Source organism: Hylaeus volcanicus, chromosome 1 (assembly GCF_026283585.1).
Source record: "Hylaeus volcanicus isolate JK05 chromosome 1, UHH_iyHylVolc1.0_haploid, whole genome shotgun sequence".
Classification (NCBI taxonomy): domain Eukaryota; kingdom Metazoa; phylum Arthropoda; class Insecta; order Hymenoptera; family Colletidae; genus Hylaeus; species Hylaeus volcanicus.
This window is the reverse complement of record NC_071976.1, coordinates 33,144,884-33,161,331: the sequence shown is the minus strand read 5'-3', so window position 1 is coordinate 33,161,331 and position 16,448 is coordinate 33,144,884. Positions and strand designations below refer to the sequence as shown.

The 16,448-nt window shown below is 39.5% G+C and overlaps 4 protein-coding genes across 4 annotated transcripts in view; 3 read left to right on the top strand and 1 right to left on the bottom strand.

The window, feature by feature from the left end:
- The first annotated feature begins 6 nt into the window (after positions 1-6).
- LOC128876597 (uncharacterized) lies at positions 7-2,606 on the top strand. Its single transcript, XM_054123080.1, has 3 exons — positions 7-1,520; positions 1,718-1,804; positions 2,347-2,606. The coding sequence occupies exons 1-3, from the start codon at positions 468-470 to the stop codon at positions 2,425-2,427; spliced, it is 1,221 nt and encodes a 406-aa protein (XP_053979055.1). The 5' UTR covers positions 7-467; the 3' UTR covers positions 2,428-2,606.
- Positions 2,607-3,886: 1,280 nt separating this feature from the next.
- LOC128876589 (uncharacterized) lies at positions 3,887-5,787 on the top strand. Its single transcript, XM_054123068.1, has 3 exons — positions 3,887-4,390; positions 5,127-5,213; positions 5,707-5,787. Exons 1-3 carry the CDS (start codon positions 3,887-3,889, stop codon positions 5,785-5,787), a joined length of 672 nt encoding a protein of 223 aa, XP_053979043.1.
- LOC128876581 (uncharacterized) lies at positions 5,220-8,680 on the bottom strand. The gene is made up of 4 exons (XM_054123056.1): positions 7,874-8,680; positions 7,361-7,447; positions 6,590-6,975; positions 5,220-5,768 (listed from the first exon to the last, which is right to left on the bottom strand). Exons 1-3 carry the CDS (start codon positions 8,678-8,680, stop codon positions 6,895-6,897), a joined length of 975 nt encoding a protein of 324 aa, XP_053979031.1. The 3' UTR covers positions 5,220-5,768; positions 6,590-6,894.
- Positions 8,681-10,699: 2,019 nt separating this feature from the next.
- The window catches only part of LOC128877067 (uncharacterized), a 30,083-nt gene continuing 24,334 nt past the window's right edge, over positions 10,700-16,448 (top strand). Inside the window, exon 1 of the mRNA XM_054124033.1 lies at positions 10,700-11,304. The gene's annotated coding sequence lies outside the window, so the exon portion shown is untranslated. The remainder of the gene's footprint in view (positions 11,305-16,448) is intronic.

The window sequence follows — 16,448 nt, the reverse complement described above, 5'->3', positions numbered from 1 at the left end:
AAAAAAAAAAATCATGTCGAATCGAGTAACCTCCTCGTTTTCGAAGTCGGTTAAGAAGTCCTCTCGTCGCATTATCGCCAACGTTTCGAAGCCATGTCCTTTATTGTCCCGTGACGCGCTTCCGCGCTGAAGTGACGTACATTGTTGCATTATTAATTCACGAACATTTTACATTCTTAAATTGCATTTTCTCCCTAGGCCCGTAAATTGTCGCAACAGCTCTTCGCACTGCGTTATATCGATGATCAAGCATCGTTAGATTAAGTGGTTCGTTTAAAAAACGCTAGTTCTGCACGAGTAAACGACGATAAGATCGGAGTTTACGCGCATCGTCGCCGGTAAGTAACTTCGCGTTTGCATGGTCGTCGGTTAAGTTACGTGGTACGCGTTCGGTCGAAACCAACCTCGCTTTTCGATAGAATTTATTTTGGTAAATAATTGCTCGCTTTTGTGTTTAACGTCTAACGATGATAACAAATTTCGGGAAAATTGAACATTTGAATCGACGTCAAACATGGCGGCCGTTGCACGCGTCGGACTTCGAGTCGCTGATGTACCCTAATTTCTGCATTAGCTTCATCCTTGGGCTTTTCCCTTACAAGTACGAATCGTCCAGATACGTGATCTCGCGAGCACGCTTTCTCTGGTGCACCTTTACGGTTCTCGTTCTCGTAGCTTTCGTATCCATTACGCTTTACCAAATAAACTTTGGCACTCTTATGCACTTGCACGCACCCGGTGCGATACACGGAAACGTTCACGTATTCCTTGGCGGAGGCACGATCGTGGTATCGTACATTCTTACTAAACGGAGATTGCGAGTTCTTCGGAATCTCGTGAGAACGTCACAGATATTAACGCCAAAAGAGTTCAACGATCTCGCGAAGCTTTTTCATACGAAGGACATTCTTGGTTTCCTGTTTCTGGTCGTTCATTTCCCGAATTGTTTTAAAGAAACTACCTACGATACCGCGCGACAGTTCTCTGTATTGTACATAGTGCTGACAACCTTATCGTTGGACATGTTTTACATGAATTGCGTATGTATTCTGAGAGCCTGCTTTGGTAAAATTAACGAAGGGCTTAGACAGTTAAACGCGCCTACAACGAACAATGAATTTAACGCGGAAACAAGGAAGAAGGCTCTGCGTAACGAACAAAAGAGCACGCTGTTGTTGACGAGGTTGAAAAATTTGGAGGAGACGCATCTGCGGACCAGCGATGCCGTTCGATTGATAAATCAAACGTTTTTCATACACACCGCTATATTAACAACTATAACGTTCTCCGTCGTCACCTTCAATCTGTATTTTTTCTACCTATGGGTAAACGGAGTCTCTACCGTGGAAGTAGCTACGAATTTTTGGTATTTAAAATTCCTCTCGAGCGTGTTTTTTTACACAATAAAATTCACGATGTTGGTTTGGGCTTGCGAAACTACGAAAAATCAAGCGGTGGAAATCGGTGCTACCATTCACGATGCTCTTAGCAGTACCACCGACGCGTTGGTGAAACACGAGGTAATCGTTTAACGCCACTCTATTATATACTAATCAAGGAAATGGATTCCGGTTAGTCGATAAAGAAAATGCAAGCAATGTTCTATTTATGTCTAACATAAAATTTCATGAAATTGGTGATCGTCAACTGGTTAATATATTTTGCTATATCAGAGGACTTCGTACGAACTATTTATAATTTATTTGCGTAATTGTAGTTGCAGTTATTTTCTTTTCAAGTACTGCACCAAGACAACACCTTCTCTGCTAGAATAGTTACGTTGAACGCAGCGCTTCTTACGCAGGTAAGGCAAACACCTTTCCAAGGTAGTGAAATAATATACTTAGAAAGGAATCACGTTAACGAAGTGTAGCGTTCCATTCGAATTTCAAAAAAAGCGAGCAAATGGTTAGGGAATCGAGAAATACTTCATATCATATTCGATTACAAGTGTCGTTGACGAATGTTTTACGAGAAACTGTAGAAAAATCGAGATTTAACGATAATGACTACAACCATCATCTCCTGCGAAAAAAATGTTCTACTCAGTGATGAAGCTGGCAGCTTATACTCGGTTTTTGCGTCTTAACACAGCGGTGCCTGTTTCTTCATTTTTATCCACAATTTCACATTTTTGGAAAATTTCACATTTAGTCCCACTCCGACAACACTCTTATCGCACTCGGTTTTCGCAATCCACTTGGTTGCTTTGCTGAAGCAAGTTTCTTTCGTTTTTCTCTTGTTTATCGAGCAACGAGGGTTTAGTAAATTTCGAACGTTACACTTCAGATGACATCCTTGCCGAAAAGATGGGTCCAAGTAACAACAATAAACATTTGTTTTCAGATGGCCGGAGGCGTTGTGATGTATATCTTGATACTGTTCCAGTTTCTGATGAACTCGATACACTGTAAGACATACATTTAACAAATTGTCCGAAGTTACGCACAGTCTTATATGTCGGTCTTACAACATTTCTCTGATACATGTTTAATTGTTTAAATTAATAAATTTAATACAACCGTAAAAGGTCACATAAAGTTACTTGTTATTTATTTAAAGTTCTCGTTATGCCTAAACATAAAAATATAAAATGGCGGTACATGGTGTCATCTATCTATTCTAAATTCACAATGTTTAATATCAGATTCGTAATTCGCAAATGTGCCTTTTCTTTTTTGCTGGAATTTCAACATTTTGAACGGTATAAAAAGACACGCAACTTTCGCAAAACAAACAAAAATTTCATAGAATGCTATTGCCGAATGTTAACAAAAAAAAGTTACCAAGAATATAAATACCAACGTTTGCGAAATTCATAAAAGGAGACACCAACTTTTGCATACTCGTAATACCATCAAGTGTCGCGCTAAAACCGTTTCAAGAAGAGGCCAGCTTTTTCAGATTTTACTTGATGGTGCGACATGACGTGCATTTTCATCGCGTTAAAAGCATTCTCATCGATTCATCCTCGACGCTTTACCTCCATGCCCTTTGTTGTCAGATGATGTTTTTACGGCGAAATGACGTTTTTTCTGCATTACTTATTCACGTGCACTCTGCATTTGCAAATTGCATATCCTTCGTACATAGATGGTTGCGTCAATCGTACGAATTGCGTTACGTCGATAACCAGGCATCGTTACATTCGGTAGTCGTTTTCGAAAAACGGTAGCTGTTCACGGATAATCGAAAAGGTTCAGTTTATTGGCGATGTCGTACAGGAGTTGCTTCGCGTACACTTTAATTGCTTGAGTTACCTGGTGCGTGTTTAGTCAAATGCAGGCTTTATTTTCTCCAGAGACATCGTCTCCGCGTCTAACATCAAGAAATGACGAAAAATTTGACGAGGACCGAAAGTTTGACCGAACGTAAAACATGGAGACCATGGCGCGCAACAGACTTCGAGTCGCTGATGTACCCTAATTTTTGCATCAGTTACATCATTGGGTTTTTCTCCTACAAGCGCGAATCGTCAACATACGCATTCTCGGGAACACGATTCGTCTACTCCACGTTATTGATTTTCATTCTAATCATTTTTACGGTTATTTCTATTTACCAAATAAATTACGGCGTCCTAAAGTTCTCGAACCTGTCCGGGACCTTGGACGCGAATCTTTATCTAGCCTTGAATGGAAGCATCGTCGTGATAATGTACATTTGTAGTCGGCCGACGTTGCGCATACTTCAGAATATCTCGCAAGTGTCCCAGATATTATCACCGAACGATTTCAACGATCTTGCAAAATTCGTCCATACGAAGGACTTTCTCGGTTTCATCTTTATGATTATCCACCTACCGAATTGTTTTAAAACCAATGTCTACCATACCATAAGACACGTGGCTTTCTTCTACATAGCACTGGCGAGCCTTTCGGTGGATATGTTTTACATGAATTGCGTATGTGTCCTGAAAGCTTGCTTTAGTAAAGTCAACGAAGGCCTTGGACAGTTAAACAGACCTACAACGAACGGTAACACTTTCGCGGAAACGCCATCGTTAGAGAAGACTTTCCAAGAAAAACAAAGGTGCGCCCTGTTGATCGTGAAATTGAAAAATTTGGAAGAGAAACATCTAAGGATCAGCGATGTTGTCCAAGTGTTGAACGAAACGTTTTTCCTTCATACTACAGGCTTGATAGTTCTAACGTTCCTCGTCATCACCTTTAATTCGTACTTCTTCATTCTTTGGTTGAATGGAGGGTACATACTGGATATGTCTACACAATTTTGGTACATACAGTTCCTCCCAAGCGTGCTTCATTACACGGCAAAATTTATTATGATAATTTGGACTTGCGAGACTGCGAAAAATCGAGCCCTGGAAATTGGGACAACCATACACGACGTCCTCGGCGATACTACTGACACGTTCGCACAGAACGAGGTAATTATTTTACAGCAATAACTACAGAAAGCAAACGGCTACCGGTAGTAGTAGCAGTAATCTCTTTATTCCATTATCATTTCGATACATTAACCATTAATTACATTAACCTTATTCTAGTTGGAAATTTGTATCCTAAATTCTCCTCGTTTATTAATTATGTACCAATTCTTATTCCTACTACACAGTTTTCGTCAACAAATCTTAAATTTTTAATCCGAGGTCACGATTTAAAGTTATATTCTTTTCTTTATTACTTCTATTCTCTTTGGTCTCTTTTCTTGCCTATAGAATCATTACCTCGTTGAATCGTTTTCATATTCATGTTCAAGGAGTGAAAACTGCCCTCAAACTTGTGGTGATGTATCTGTTTAGTTGAGCATGCAACAAACGAAGAGATAAAATAAAATATTACGTATGACAATTGAATTTTTGATAAATAATCACAAGATTCCAATACTGATTTCACCGAGTCAAAGGTGATGTGGACCGCTCATTTCTTACTCCGACGATACCATCTACGACGTGGTGAAATATTTATTTAGACTTTACGGTTATTCATCAGAGGTCACGTTTCTTTTTTTGTTTCTTCTTGAACATGAATATTTCGCACCATACACGAATAAAGAATATTTATGTTCTATTATATTAAGAATTTGAAATTGTCGATTGGATAATGTTCAGATTAATGGAACTGTTTGCAACCTAATTACTATATATATTTATGAAATTATAGTTGGAGCTGTTTGCTCTACAAGTTCTGCATCGAGACAACACGCTCTCTGCAAAAGTAGTCACAATGGACGCTGGCCTTCTCACACAGGTAAGGTATAGTTCAGGAGGTGGCGAGGCAGTTCGAACACCCGTACTTTATATCTTTATACTTTATTTATTTAAAGTGCGAGCGAACTCCAGCCGCTCATCGCACCACAACGTGGTACAAAATTGTAGATACATTGTGTCTTAAAAAAAAGTTTGTCGTAAAGAATTTTTATTTCACATGATAGATAATTGGGGAATGCCAATGTTTTTATACGCGATAGCAGGTATGCTGAATTAACAAATAGAATTTTTTTGTTTATTTTTAATAATTTTCTTCATTGATATAGCCACAAGAAATTTGCCCCTTTTTCCCCAATGGTTTACATAACTGGCATCGAATCATCCGAGAGCGACAAATCAAACAGATTATTAAAACACAGTTTTGTAGCTATTTATTATTATTATAATTTTCTAAGATATTTGCAACATCATGTGACCCCTTAGTTAATAACATGAATATTTTTATAGTCATAATGATGAACATTTCCTTGCAGATGGCAGGAGGCGTCGTGATGTACCTCTTGATATTATTCCAGTTCTTACAGAACTCCATAGCCTGCAATCATCAAGATTAATAATTTTATGGAAATTCCTCGAACGAGCGGAAACGAGCTCCCGTTCTTCCGGTTGCCAAGAGCCGGGAGACATTTAAAACGAGAGTTTGGCGTCAGGTTTATATTACGCACAACTTTTCTCTTTAAACTATTTTATTTACTTGTTATTATTTAGAAATGTTGGTTTTATTCGTTGTGAACCGAATAGAAAGTAATTATTTGTAGAAAAGGTAAAGCAGTTTATTATAACTAAAGCGAGATTCAAACAACTGTAACAATAATGCCTCCTGGGTGATGTGGAAAGTTATTGACAAAATTGCAATTACTGTATCATACGTAGGAGTGTGTGAGTGTGTCCGTGAATGCAATGGTTGCGTGGGAACGCGGATTTGTTGTTTATAATAATTCGGAGTTCAGTTCGGTCGAGACAGTTGTAAGAGACGGTCAATAAATAATACGTTTGACAAACTGCAATACGTTTAAAGTCATTAGATTCCTACGATATATTATTGTTTTTATATGTATACATAAAAGATGCTTACAGACCTAACCACGATATCAGGAGGACCAGAAAGTAACGTCGTTTCTTTTACATTAAATTCAAACAAATAAATTCATAACAAGTTTTTATTTTTAATCGATTATGTTCGCACTCTTTACCAACAACCTTTTGCTATCTAGTGTGCAAATGTTCAAACTTAGATCAGATAATAATCAATTGGTACACAATGGCCTGATAAATTATAAACAAGTATTGACATTTTCAGAAACGACATTACATTCTGGTCCCCCTAATATTAATAAATTTTTCATTTTTAATTACGTGGATGGATCCAGACATATTTATCGTAGGACGCCTCTGAGACACAGCGTCACGTGCGCGATCGGCGGCTCGATCGTCGAGTCTAGAGCGGTAGTGGGGGTGCAGTAGGCGGTTCCTCGGGAATCGGCCCAAAACTGGATTACACTTGCTCGTATTCGTAGCTTATAAGTAGTTTTATAAGTGTACCTAATAATTGTTACTAAAAAAAACCGCAATGATTACTCGCATTACCTTCTCAAAGTTGTCAGAGAATCGATTGGTTACTTACTCGATAAAGAAAATATCATGCAACTTCGGTGTAACTGTTAATCTCGACGCTTGCAGCTTATGTGGCTCAGCACAAACTGGATTAATATCAAAAAGTACATCACAACGCCTCCTACCATCTGTAGTTAAATATCCATCATTATAATTATGAAAATATTTACGAACACTAACGGGGGTATCACGTGACGTTGTAACAATCTTTAGAGAATGATATAAAAAATAAAAATATCTCTGCTAACTAACGTTTAAAAAAAAAAAAAAATGGTTGAGTCTACCATTATTCTTACATTAGTAGACTTGCTAGTCATACTTGTTAGTTTTCTTAACTTATCGTTAAGAAAAACGCGTTCAAAGTTTTGTACCGATGTACGTCCGAAGCACGGACAGATATGTTAAAGGTTTATCAATAAGAACAATATGACGTTAAAATGAAATTTCGTGACGATTTTCTCATTATACCACCCGAAAGTAAAAGATTTTTCAATCTCAAAAGGTTTACCTTACCTGCGTAAGGAGCGCAGTGTTCATCGTGACTACTCTCGCAGAGAACGTGTTGTCTCGATGGAGCACTTGAAGAGAAAATAGCTCCAACTACAATTTCATGATAAAAAGATTGCAACTAAATTGTAAACAGTGTCGTGTATTAAAAATACACGGATTAAAACACGGATCCATTAATTGCCCGCGTAGCCGGGTATTTCGATACACGCGAAGTAGGGATCTCTAGTGAAAATTTGTGTGCCGAGCAGAAACGTCCTCGGACGAGATCACCCTGTAGTTATCGGTGTTAACCCTTTGCACTGGAGAGGTGACTTTCGGTCACCACCAAGTTCGACAGAGTAAATCGACAAATAGTAATGTTTGTTTAGGTTTCATTTCTTTGGAAATTAATTTCCAATTTGAAGTGTCGATAAAATCGGCAAATGTTTACGTGGTAATAGAATGCTGAGAAAACATCTCGAGTCGCTAGAAGATACCAGAAAGAAAGGCTTCGAGTGCAAAGGGTTAAATGATTACCTCGTGCTTCACCAACGTATCAGTAGCATCGCCGAGAACATCGTGAATGGTAGTACCGACCTCCAGCGCTTCATTTTTCGCAGTTTCGCACGCCCAAATTATCATCGAGAATTTCAGCGTGTAATGGAACACGCTTGTAAGGAATTGCATGTACCAAAACTGTTTGATCGGATCCACCGTGTACCCTCCGTGTCTCCATATAATGTAGAAATATAAATTGAAAGTCACCACTATAAATGTCATGACTGCCGAACCGGCATTGTACACGAGAAACGTTTTGTTTAACGTATCAACGACGTCACTAATCCGTAAGTGGTTTTCTTCGATATTTCTCAATTTCATCAGCAACAGGGTACTTCTTTGTTTGTCACGCGAAGCCTTTTGGGCGAATGGCGCGTCCGAATTTGATTCGTCGTTCGTCGAAAATTTATTGAATTGTTCGAGACTTTCGTTGATCTTTCTAAAACCAACTTTCACGATATATACACAGTTCATGTAAAGCATGTCGATCGAAAGAGTCGTGATTAATATGTAGATGGCAACGAGATGCTGCATGACCACGTAGACGTTTCCAGTAAAACAATTCGGTAGGTGGATGACCATAAACAGGAAACCGATGATGTCTTTCGTATGGATGAACTTCGCGAGATCGTTGAAATCCTTCGGTGATAACAGTTGGGCGATCTCTGTGACGCTACGCAGGGCGCGCAGTCTCTGATTACTGCAAAGGTGCATCTGCAGGATGATCCCTCCGCCGAAAATAAAACCAACATTCGCGTTTATCGTCACGGTTACGTCGTCGTACATTAAAATGCCAAAATTAATTTGATAAATTGTAATGGCCATGACAATTAAGAAAATAAAAATAATCAGCGTCGACCAAAAGAATAGCTTTCTCGAGAACACGTAATTGTTTGATTCGCACTTGTAGGGGAAACACCCAAAGATGGTACTGACGTAGAAATTAGGATACATCAACGATTCGAAATCTGTGGCGCGCAATGGTTGCCACGTTTTACGTCGTTTGAAATTTTCGATCCTCGCCAAATTCTGGATCATTTTTAAATATTAAACGTAGAAACGGAGGCTGGTCCCGACTAACCGCGCACCACGCGACTTCATAAATGAATGTACAACACGAAACAACAACTTGTTTGCCGTCAACTTGATCGTCATTTTTTAAACGAACCTATTAACATAACGATACTTCATCATTGATGTGGCGCAGTTTAACTGACTATCTCTATGATTCATTGGTTCCAAATGAAAATGCAATATGACATAGTCGAATGGACGTGAATAAATAATGCGTATATATGCGACACTTTATCGTGGAGACATCATTCGACAACGAAAGACATGACAATTGAAACGTTGGCAATGAGAGTGCTTTTAACGTGATGAAAATTACGTGACCTGTTACGCTTACAGCTCGTTTTAAAAAGATTCGAGCAAGACGCCATTGAGTGCTGACGTTCCGAAACTAAAAACACATATCTAAAAATCTAACACGCTCTTACTTAATAGTGGGTTCAATCTCCTCCGTTTGCAATTATAGCTTCGCAAAGTCTCGGCATGCTATTAACTAATTTTTCTGCATTGGAGACAGGTAGCGTCCTTCATATTTTTCTAATTCGATCCACTAGCGATTTCAAAGTTGTACCGCGTCTTTCTTGAAGCATCTGCTTCGTAATATGTAGCCCAAATATTCTCCAATCTCACTGTATGTGAGAGATCAGTGCTGTCTCCAACTATTTCTTCGACCATTTTTCGGAAAAATTGAATTTTAAAAAATTTAGTCAAAATTTACGTCGCAGTATGGCAACATGCATGCCAAAGATAAACCATGCAAATTATAATTGTAATACTACGTAAAGACATTTTCTTAACGAAAACTGCCGCGAACAATCAAATTTGGCTTTATTGCCCCGAAAATATTTCGTGATTTATTACAAGAGAGAGATTTACGTTTCGCGTAAAGTGATAGAGACGACAATGAAATTTTTAGAAGGAAATCAAAATTCAGCGCACACTAATTAACGTTTGTAAGCGTAGCGATTTGATCGAGTAGCGCACAGCCGGTCCGAAGGTGATCGGGATCAATCGGGGATCTTCGGTTCCCCACTCCTCTCTACGCCGCGGGAGTCATGCTACGCGATCCAACTAACCTTCTGAGCGGAAAGAAGAGCACCCTATCGGCGCGACCACTGCTCCTCAATCGGTAATTTATTAATACAAAGAACTAAAATCTGTCTTGTTAAAATCTGTCTTAAAATCTATCTTGTTCTAAAATATTTTGCAAATAATAACGAATGATAATCAATAATAAAACAATTTGTGATTATTCGAAAATTCTAAAAGTATGTAATCTTTTGACGACGTATCTTATATTGGTTTGTCTGGAAAATCCATGCCGATCGTTGATAGGTGGTACAGGTCTGAATATATTGTAACGTTTGAAAAGAAATAACACGTGTACATCCCTTAAAAGGCGGAAAGGGTGTGAAACAAAATGTTACTTACATAATTCGATAAACATATCAAAATTCAAATGTGGCTTTGAATTTTTCTTAAAAATTGCCACGAACTTTCTGGACAACCCAATACGACGCTATTTCTATTTGTACATTTTGCGACGAGATGGCTTCGAGTGGAAAGGGTTAAGTGCGCCGTACACGCTTCTTTTGGCTAATTCTGGCGGTAAATAGTGTCGCCGGACCGTTGGCGTCAGCGTCGTGTAAACGATCACGCGACTGCGCGAGTCTTCGCGCGCGCCGAAGCACCGTTAGCTTATGACCGATACACAGTTCGTCAGTGGTGCGCCAACAACCGCGCGGTGAATTTATGCGCGTTTTACGGTCGTTTTGGTTCACGACTGCTGTCGCCTTTCGTCGGTTAACTGTGAACGATCGTTGACCAGTGACAACGACGACGTAACGTTGAATCACTAGGCGACGACGTTTCGGTTTTGTGAAAAGTATTCTACCGAGTATTCTACATCGAGTGAATTATTTGGAGAATACTGGACGATTCTCGTTTCGTAGCGAGGCAACACGCGGATAGACGTCAGTGGGTGAAGAGTGAGCCACAGTGTTTTCTCAAGTGTTCAGCGTCGAAAGTAATAAAGCGTCGAGTAGTTCAGAAGCGCTGGAGCGATTAGATAAACTTCTTGTAAATCCTGGAAACCAGTGGCACATGAAATTCCGTGGAAAAGCAATGCGTGGAGATCGGACGTTCCGTCGATTTACGACTAGCCATTGGTAATGCTTCTATTTGCAAGACACGGCCAAAACCGTATCTATGACTATACAACATATACGCAGAGTCAGTCGCGGCATGGCGCACGAGCCGTTCTCAACGTTTTGATGGGCCTGATCGAGAATAAACGCTGGATACGCGGGAAATTATGATGTTCATCTCCGAGTGACGAAGTAAGTACGACACATTTGTACATATAATATAACTATAATATGTATGTATTGGGTTGTCCAGAAAGTTCGTGGCAATTTTTAAGAAAAATTCAAAGACACATTTGAATTTTGATATATGTTTATCGAATTATGTAAGTACCATTTTGTTTCACACCCTTTCCGCCTTTTAAGGGATGTACACATGTTATTTCTTTTCAAACGTTACAATATATTCAGACCTGTACCACCTATCAACGATCGGGATGGACAAACCAATACTTCTACAGGGTGTCCCAAAAATCTTGGAGGTCATTGAAATGGGTGGTTCGGGAGGTGATTTGAAACAACTTTTTCCTTAGCGAAAATGTTGTACGAGGCTCCGTTGAGGAGATATCAACGGAAAACACTGACCAATCAGAGCGCGAGTATGCCGATGGAGCGCTTGCGGCAGCGTATGAGCGCGGCCGCTTAGCGCGTAGTCTTCGCTACCACGCCCGCTCCAACGGTATACGCGCGCCCTGATTGGTCAGTGTTTTCCGTTAATATCTCCATAACGAAGCCTCGGACAACATTTTCGCTAAGGAAAAAGTTGTTTCAAATCACCTCCAAAACCACCCCTTTCAAGGTGTTACAACATTTTTGGGACACCTTGTATATACAGGGTGGAGGTGATTTGGAGCAACTTTTTCCTTAGCGAAAATGTTGTCCGAGGCTCCGTTGAGGAGATATCAACGGAAAACACTGACCAATCAGAGCGCGCGTATGCCGGTTGAGCGTAGGCTACGCGCTGAGCGGCCGCGCTCATACGCTACCGCGGCCGCTCCAACGGTATCCGCGCGCTCTGATTGGTCAGTGTTTTCCGTTAATATCGCCTCAACGAAGCCTCGTACAACATTTTCGCTAAGGAAAAAGTTGTTTCAAATCATCTCCCGAACCACTCCTTTCAACGACTTCCAATATGTTTGGAACACCCTGTATTACATTTCATTTCTCGACGGAAATACCGACCTTGCACGCATAGCGATGCGTAAGCGAAACAGGCTACTCTTGGTTTTCTGTTAACGTTTCTCGTGTAGGAAGCTGTGTAACGAAGTTTCGTTGCCACAAACATCAGGCCAGAAGATAATTCTCGTCTGAACCGCAGTTTAACCCCCCCAAAGCTTTTGGCATCTGTCATACGTCATTCTACCCGTTTCGGCGTGATGAATACGATTATCAGTTTCGTTTTCGACGCGAGATTCTGAATTTTCGAAATATTCCCCAAAAACTTTAGATACCACACATTTAATTCTGCCTGTAGATGTGCGTCTGCGACATCACATGCGTTTACAACGTGTATGTATAATACTAATGAATTGACGAAATAAAACTAAAATTATACGCAATAGCCTCAAAATACAAAGTGTCCGAATATTAAAGTAACGCGAAAATCAGACAATGTTTTGTTAAAATCGTGTTATTTAATAACTACAGTAAGTTATATAAATAAAACTTATACTATTGTTTACTAAACCTATACGTTAATATAATATTTGATTATGTTATTTTGCTTGTTCTGTTAGAAACGAAGTTATGATGTGATAATGTAAAAATCTCGTAGTGTCCGAATATTAAAGTTACTCACTGTATACATATGTCGCCATAACGGCGTCAGTGGAGTGCACAGATCGAATATTTGGCGGTAAAGGGGCTAAATACGTCCAAATACCAAGCTTTCGTATGCTCGCATAATGTCCGAAACTCGGGACTGTCGATTCGCAGTATGCGAAGCAAGGATAGAGAATTTTTGTATAAAGTGGTCAAACTGAAATGGTCAAAATGGAAAATGAATTTGATGCAGTAGGACGAAGTTTGGCCAGACTGGTTTTGTTTTCACAGCTGGCATCCGCTCGTGTCGACGATCCCTCGTGCTGAAGAAACGTAAACAGTGGTGGGGATGTCTCCTGATCGCGAATCCGATCAACAAACTTTATTAACGTTGACTCCCACACCGATACTCGTGGAACTTTCTACGTATCATTCTAAGTATCGTGGATACTTCAGAAATCCAAAAACAACTTCTTAGAGTTGATTGTTAACTTATAATTGTTTGGAATGCAAAGTGGTGATATTAAAATGCACGCACTGGGGAGAATTAACTTTTCATTGTAAATCAGTAAAAGATACATTACTCTGGTACCTTTCTTCCCGTGGAGGATAAATAATTTTTGATACGATTTAATCATGTTTTTATTTAATATAATTTATCGGAAAAACAATGCTCCAAACTGCAATTATTTATTACATATAGTTTAGAAGTTATATTCATTTCATTTCTGATAACATCATATTTAGAATAAATACAATTTATAAACTGTTTTTCTGATAAATTATATTCAATAAAAACACGGTTATATTCTATAAAAAAATCGCAACGTCACGAAAATCATAATCTCCCCTTTTTTTTTTTCACGAAATCGATGCGATAGTTGATAATCGGCAAACTAAGCGAGTCGCGAACTAACGATGTCCATCTTTTATTCGTTACTTGAAATTGTTCAGATGAGGATTTCTACTCATCTCCGATTCAGATGTTTTGCGTCAATTCGGATGACACGTCGTCCGCCAATTTATAAACAGCGACTGCAAATCCACGGCGATTGCGAAAAAACGTCGTTATCGAGTTTGTTTCGCTGATTATCGATAAGATTCGCGTCACGAATGAACGTCGAGCGGCTTATTTGTCCACCGGTTGAAACAAATGTTTTGAAAGATCGTCTGCACATCGTCTGTGTTTATCTCCCGCGCGAACAAATATATTTACGTCCGATAGCCATGACGCGTGGCGCAGTACTTCGCCTTTCGAAACGCTTTCTTCTTTGGTATCGGTTTCTTCTTCATTCGCGAGCTGAATTATAAGACAAGCTGAGAACACTAGAATAAGGATATAATAATGTATTTTTACTTGAAAACGTAACGTGTCAAACAAAACTATTCAGTTTTAGCTGATATTTTTGCGAACTACACGAATGTTACGACCAAGTTCCAATTTAAACGGAAATTATGCTATTTCACTTGGACAAAAAATATTTCAAAGTCATGTTTTCTTCAATGGAACGAGGTTCTTTCGTTATTGTGAGTTTGCAGCTAACAAAAAGATAAATTCGAGGATGTAAATATATTGACTTTCGAATGACTTTGTAAGGAATTATTCTTATAAAATCAATGAAAAATCAATTCAAGTTATAGAAAAGAATATGAAGACAGAACTAAAGGAAGTTCTATAGGCTAGACGTAAAAGATCAGTTCTTCGTATGGCTTCAAATTTTGGTTTCAGTGCAAAGAAAAATTGCAAAAAAAGCTAATGTATCGGAAGATGTATTTTTGTAAATTTATTCACTAAGAATAGATAATTTGATTTTTGACACCAGTGGAATGTGTCATAAAAAAAAAATCGTCGTAGTAGGATTTGTCTTTCGTTTTTTCCTTTTCTTGTCTCCTTTCTCTCTCTTTTTCTCATCCGTTCTTCTACTTTTTTCCCCCGTCTAAACGACAGAATGGATTCCAGTGAAACTTTACACCAAAGCTTTATATTCTCATCTCAAGATTTGAATCGATTTTTAACAAAATCGGTCCACGACCAACGGTGTGACTACTTCTCGCGGTTTTTCGAATTTAATAATATGTCGCATAAGGTCATTCGATGTAGTAAATAATAAATTATTGAGATCGTAAAAACTCGCGATTACCACTTGTACCGTACGTAATTAAACTATGAATTTAAACCAGGTGAACGATTCGCATTGATTTTTTCTGTTGATTCGATTTCTTGTGAAGTCATAAATGCATGACCTACTACATTGAATGACCTTGTGTAACGGGTCGTAGAATTCCTCTTTAAAAATTCTATCATATGAATAAATATGTACAGTATGTCCCTCAAAAATGTTAATTTAATTTTAAAATCCCTGCCTACTATAGCACTTACAAAAAATTATTTACATCGCACCACTCGTACGAAATAACATTCATAATAACCATTTTCTCATATTTTCCACGATTTTTGAAATATCGAGCCTTTGCGCTCGAGGCCATTTTTTTTTTTAAGTATCTACCAGCAACTCGAGATATTTCTTAGCATTCTATTGCCACGAGTGCTGAGCTATCGAGATTTGAGAATCAGGTCACCTTTACCGTACCAACAATCATTCTATTGACATTTCGAGTTCCAAAGAAATTAAACCTAAAAAAAAGACATTATTGCTGATAGATTTGCTGCGTGAAACCTAATGGTGACCGAGAGTCACCTCTCGAGTGCAAAGGGTTAAATCCAACAGACTGTATTTAGATTTGAGGAACATCCGAAATGTTATTTCATAAAGAGTCCGATTTGAAATTAGTTTCGTTGCGGATGGTTGGGTTGTCCAGCAAGTTCGTGCCGATTTTTAAGAAAAATTCAAAGGCACATTTGAATTTTGATATACAGGGTGTCCCAAAAGTCGGGGAGGAGCCGGAAATGGGGGGTAGCTGAGACGATTCTGAACAACAAGTTCCTTTGCAAAAATGTCGGATGGGGCTTCGTTAAGGAGATATTAAGCGAAAACCCCGACCAATCAGAGCGCGCGTAGACCGTTGGAGCGGCCGCGTTAGCGTAGGCTACGCGCTGGCGGCCGCGCTTGCACGCGAACAAGTGACTCGACGTGCATCGAAGGACATTGACGCTGCCGCCTAGCGCGTAGCCTTCGCTACCGCGGCCGCTCCAACGGTCTACGCGCGCTCTGATTGGTCGGGGTTTTCGCTTAATATCTCCTTAACGAAGCCTCCGACAACATTTTCGCTAAGGAAAAAGTTGTTTCAAATCACCTCCCGAACCACCTCTTTCAAGGTGTTACAACGTTTTTGGGACACCCTGTATATACAGAGTGGAGGTGATTTGAAACAACTTTTTCCTTGGCGAAAATGTTGTACGAGACTTCGTTGAGGAGATATTAAGAGAAAACCCCGACCAATCAGAGCGCGCGTAGACCGTTGGAGCGGCCGCGGTAGCGAAGGCTACGCGCTAGGCGGCAGCGTCAATGTCCTTCGATGCACGTCGAGTCACTTGTTCGCGTGCAAGCGCGGCCGCCAGCGCGTAGCCTACGCTAACGCGGCCGCTCCAACGGTCTACGCGCGCTCTGATTGGTCGG

Coding starts and splice junctions, on each gene's coding strand:
- LOC128876597 (XM_054123080.1), top strand. CDS start 468: ATGATAACAAATTTCGGGAAAATTGAACATTTGAATCGACGTCAAACA. Junction 1,521..1,717: donor ACGCGTTGGTGAAACACGAG/GTAATCGTTTAA, acceptor GCGTAATTGTAG/TTGCAGTTATTTTCTTTTCA. Junction 1,805..2,346: donor ACGCAGCGCTTCTTACGCAG/GTAAGGCAAACA, acceptor ATTTGTTTTCAG/ATGGCCGGAGGCGTTGTGAT.
- LOC128876589 (XM_054123068.1), top strand. CDS start 3,887: ATGTTTTACATGAATTGCGTATGTGTCCTGAAAGCTTGCTTTAGTAAA. Junction 4,391..5,126: donor ACACGTTCGCACAGAACGAG/GTAATTATTTTA, acceptor ATGAAATTATAG/TTGGAGCTGTTTGCTCTACA. Junction 5,214..5,706: donor ACGCTGGCCTTCTCACACAG/GTAAGGTATAGT, acceptor ATTTCCTTGCAG/ATGGCAGGAGGCGTCGTGAT.
- LOC128876581 (XM_054123056.1), bottom strand. CDS start 8,680: ATGTACGACGACGTAACCGTGACGATAAACGCGAATGTTGGTTTTATT. Junction 7,448..7,873: donor ATACGTTGGTGAAGCACGAG/GTAATCATTTAA, acceptor ATGAAATTGTAG/TTGGAGCTATTTTCTCTTCA. Junction 6,976..7,360: donor ACACTGCGCTCCTTACGCAG/GTAAGGTAAACC, acceptor ATTTAACTACAG/ATGGTAGGAGGCGTTGTGAT.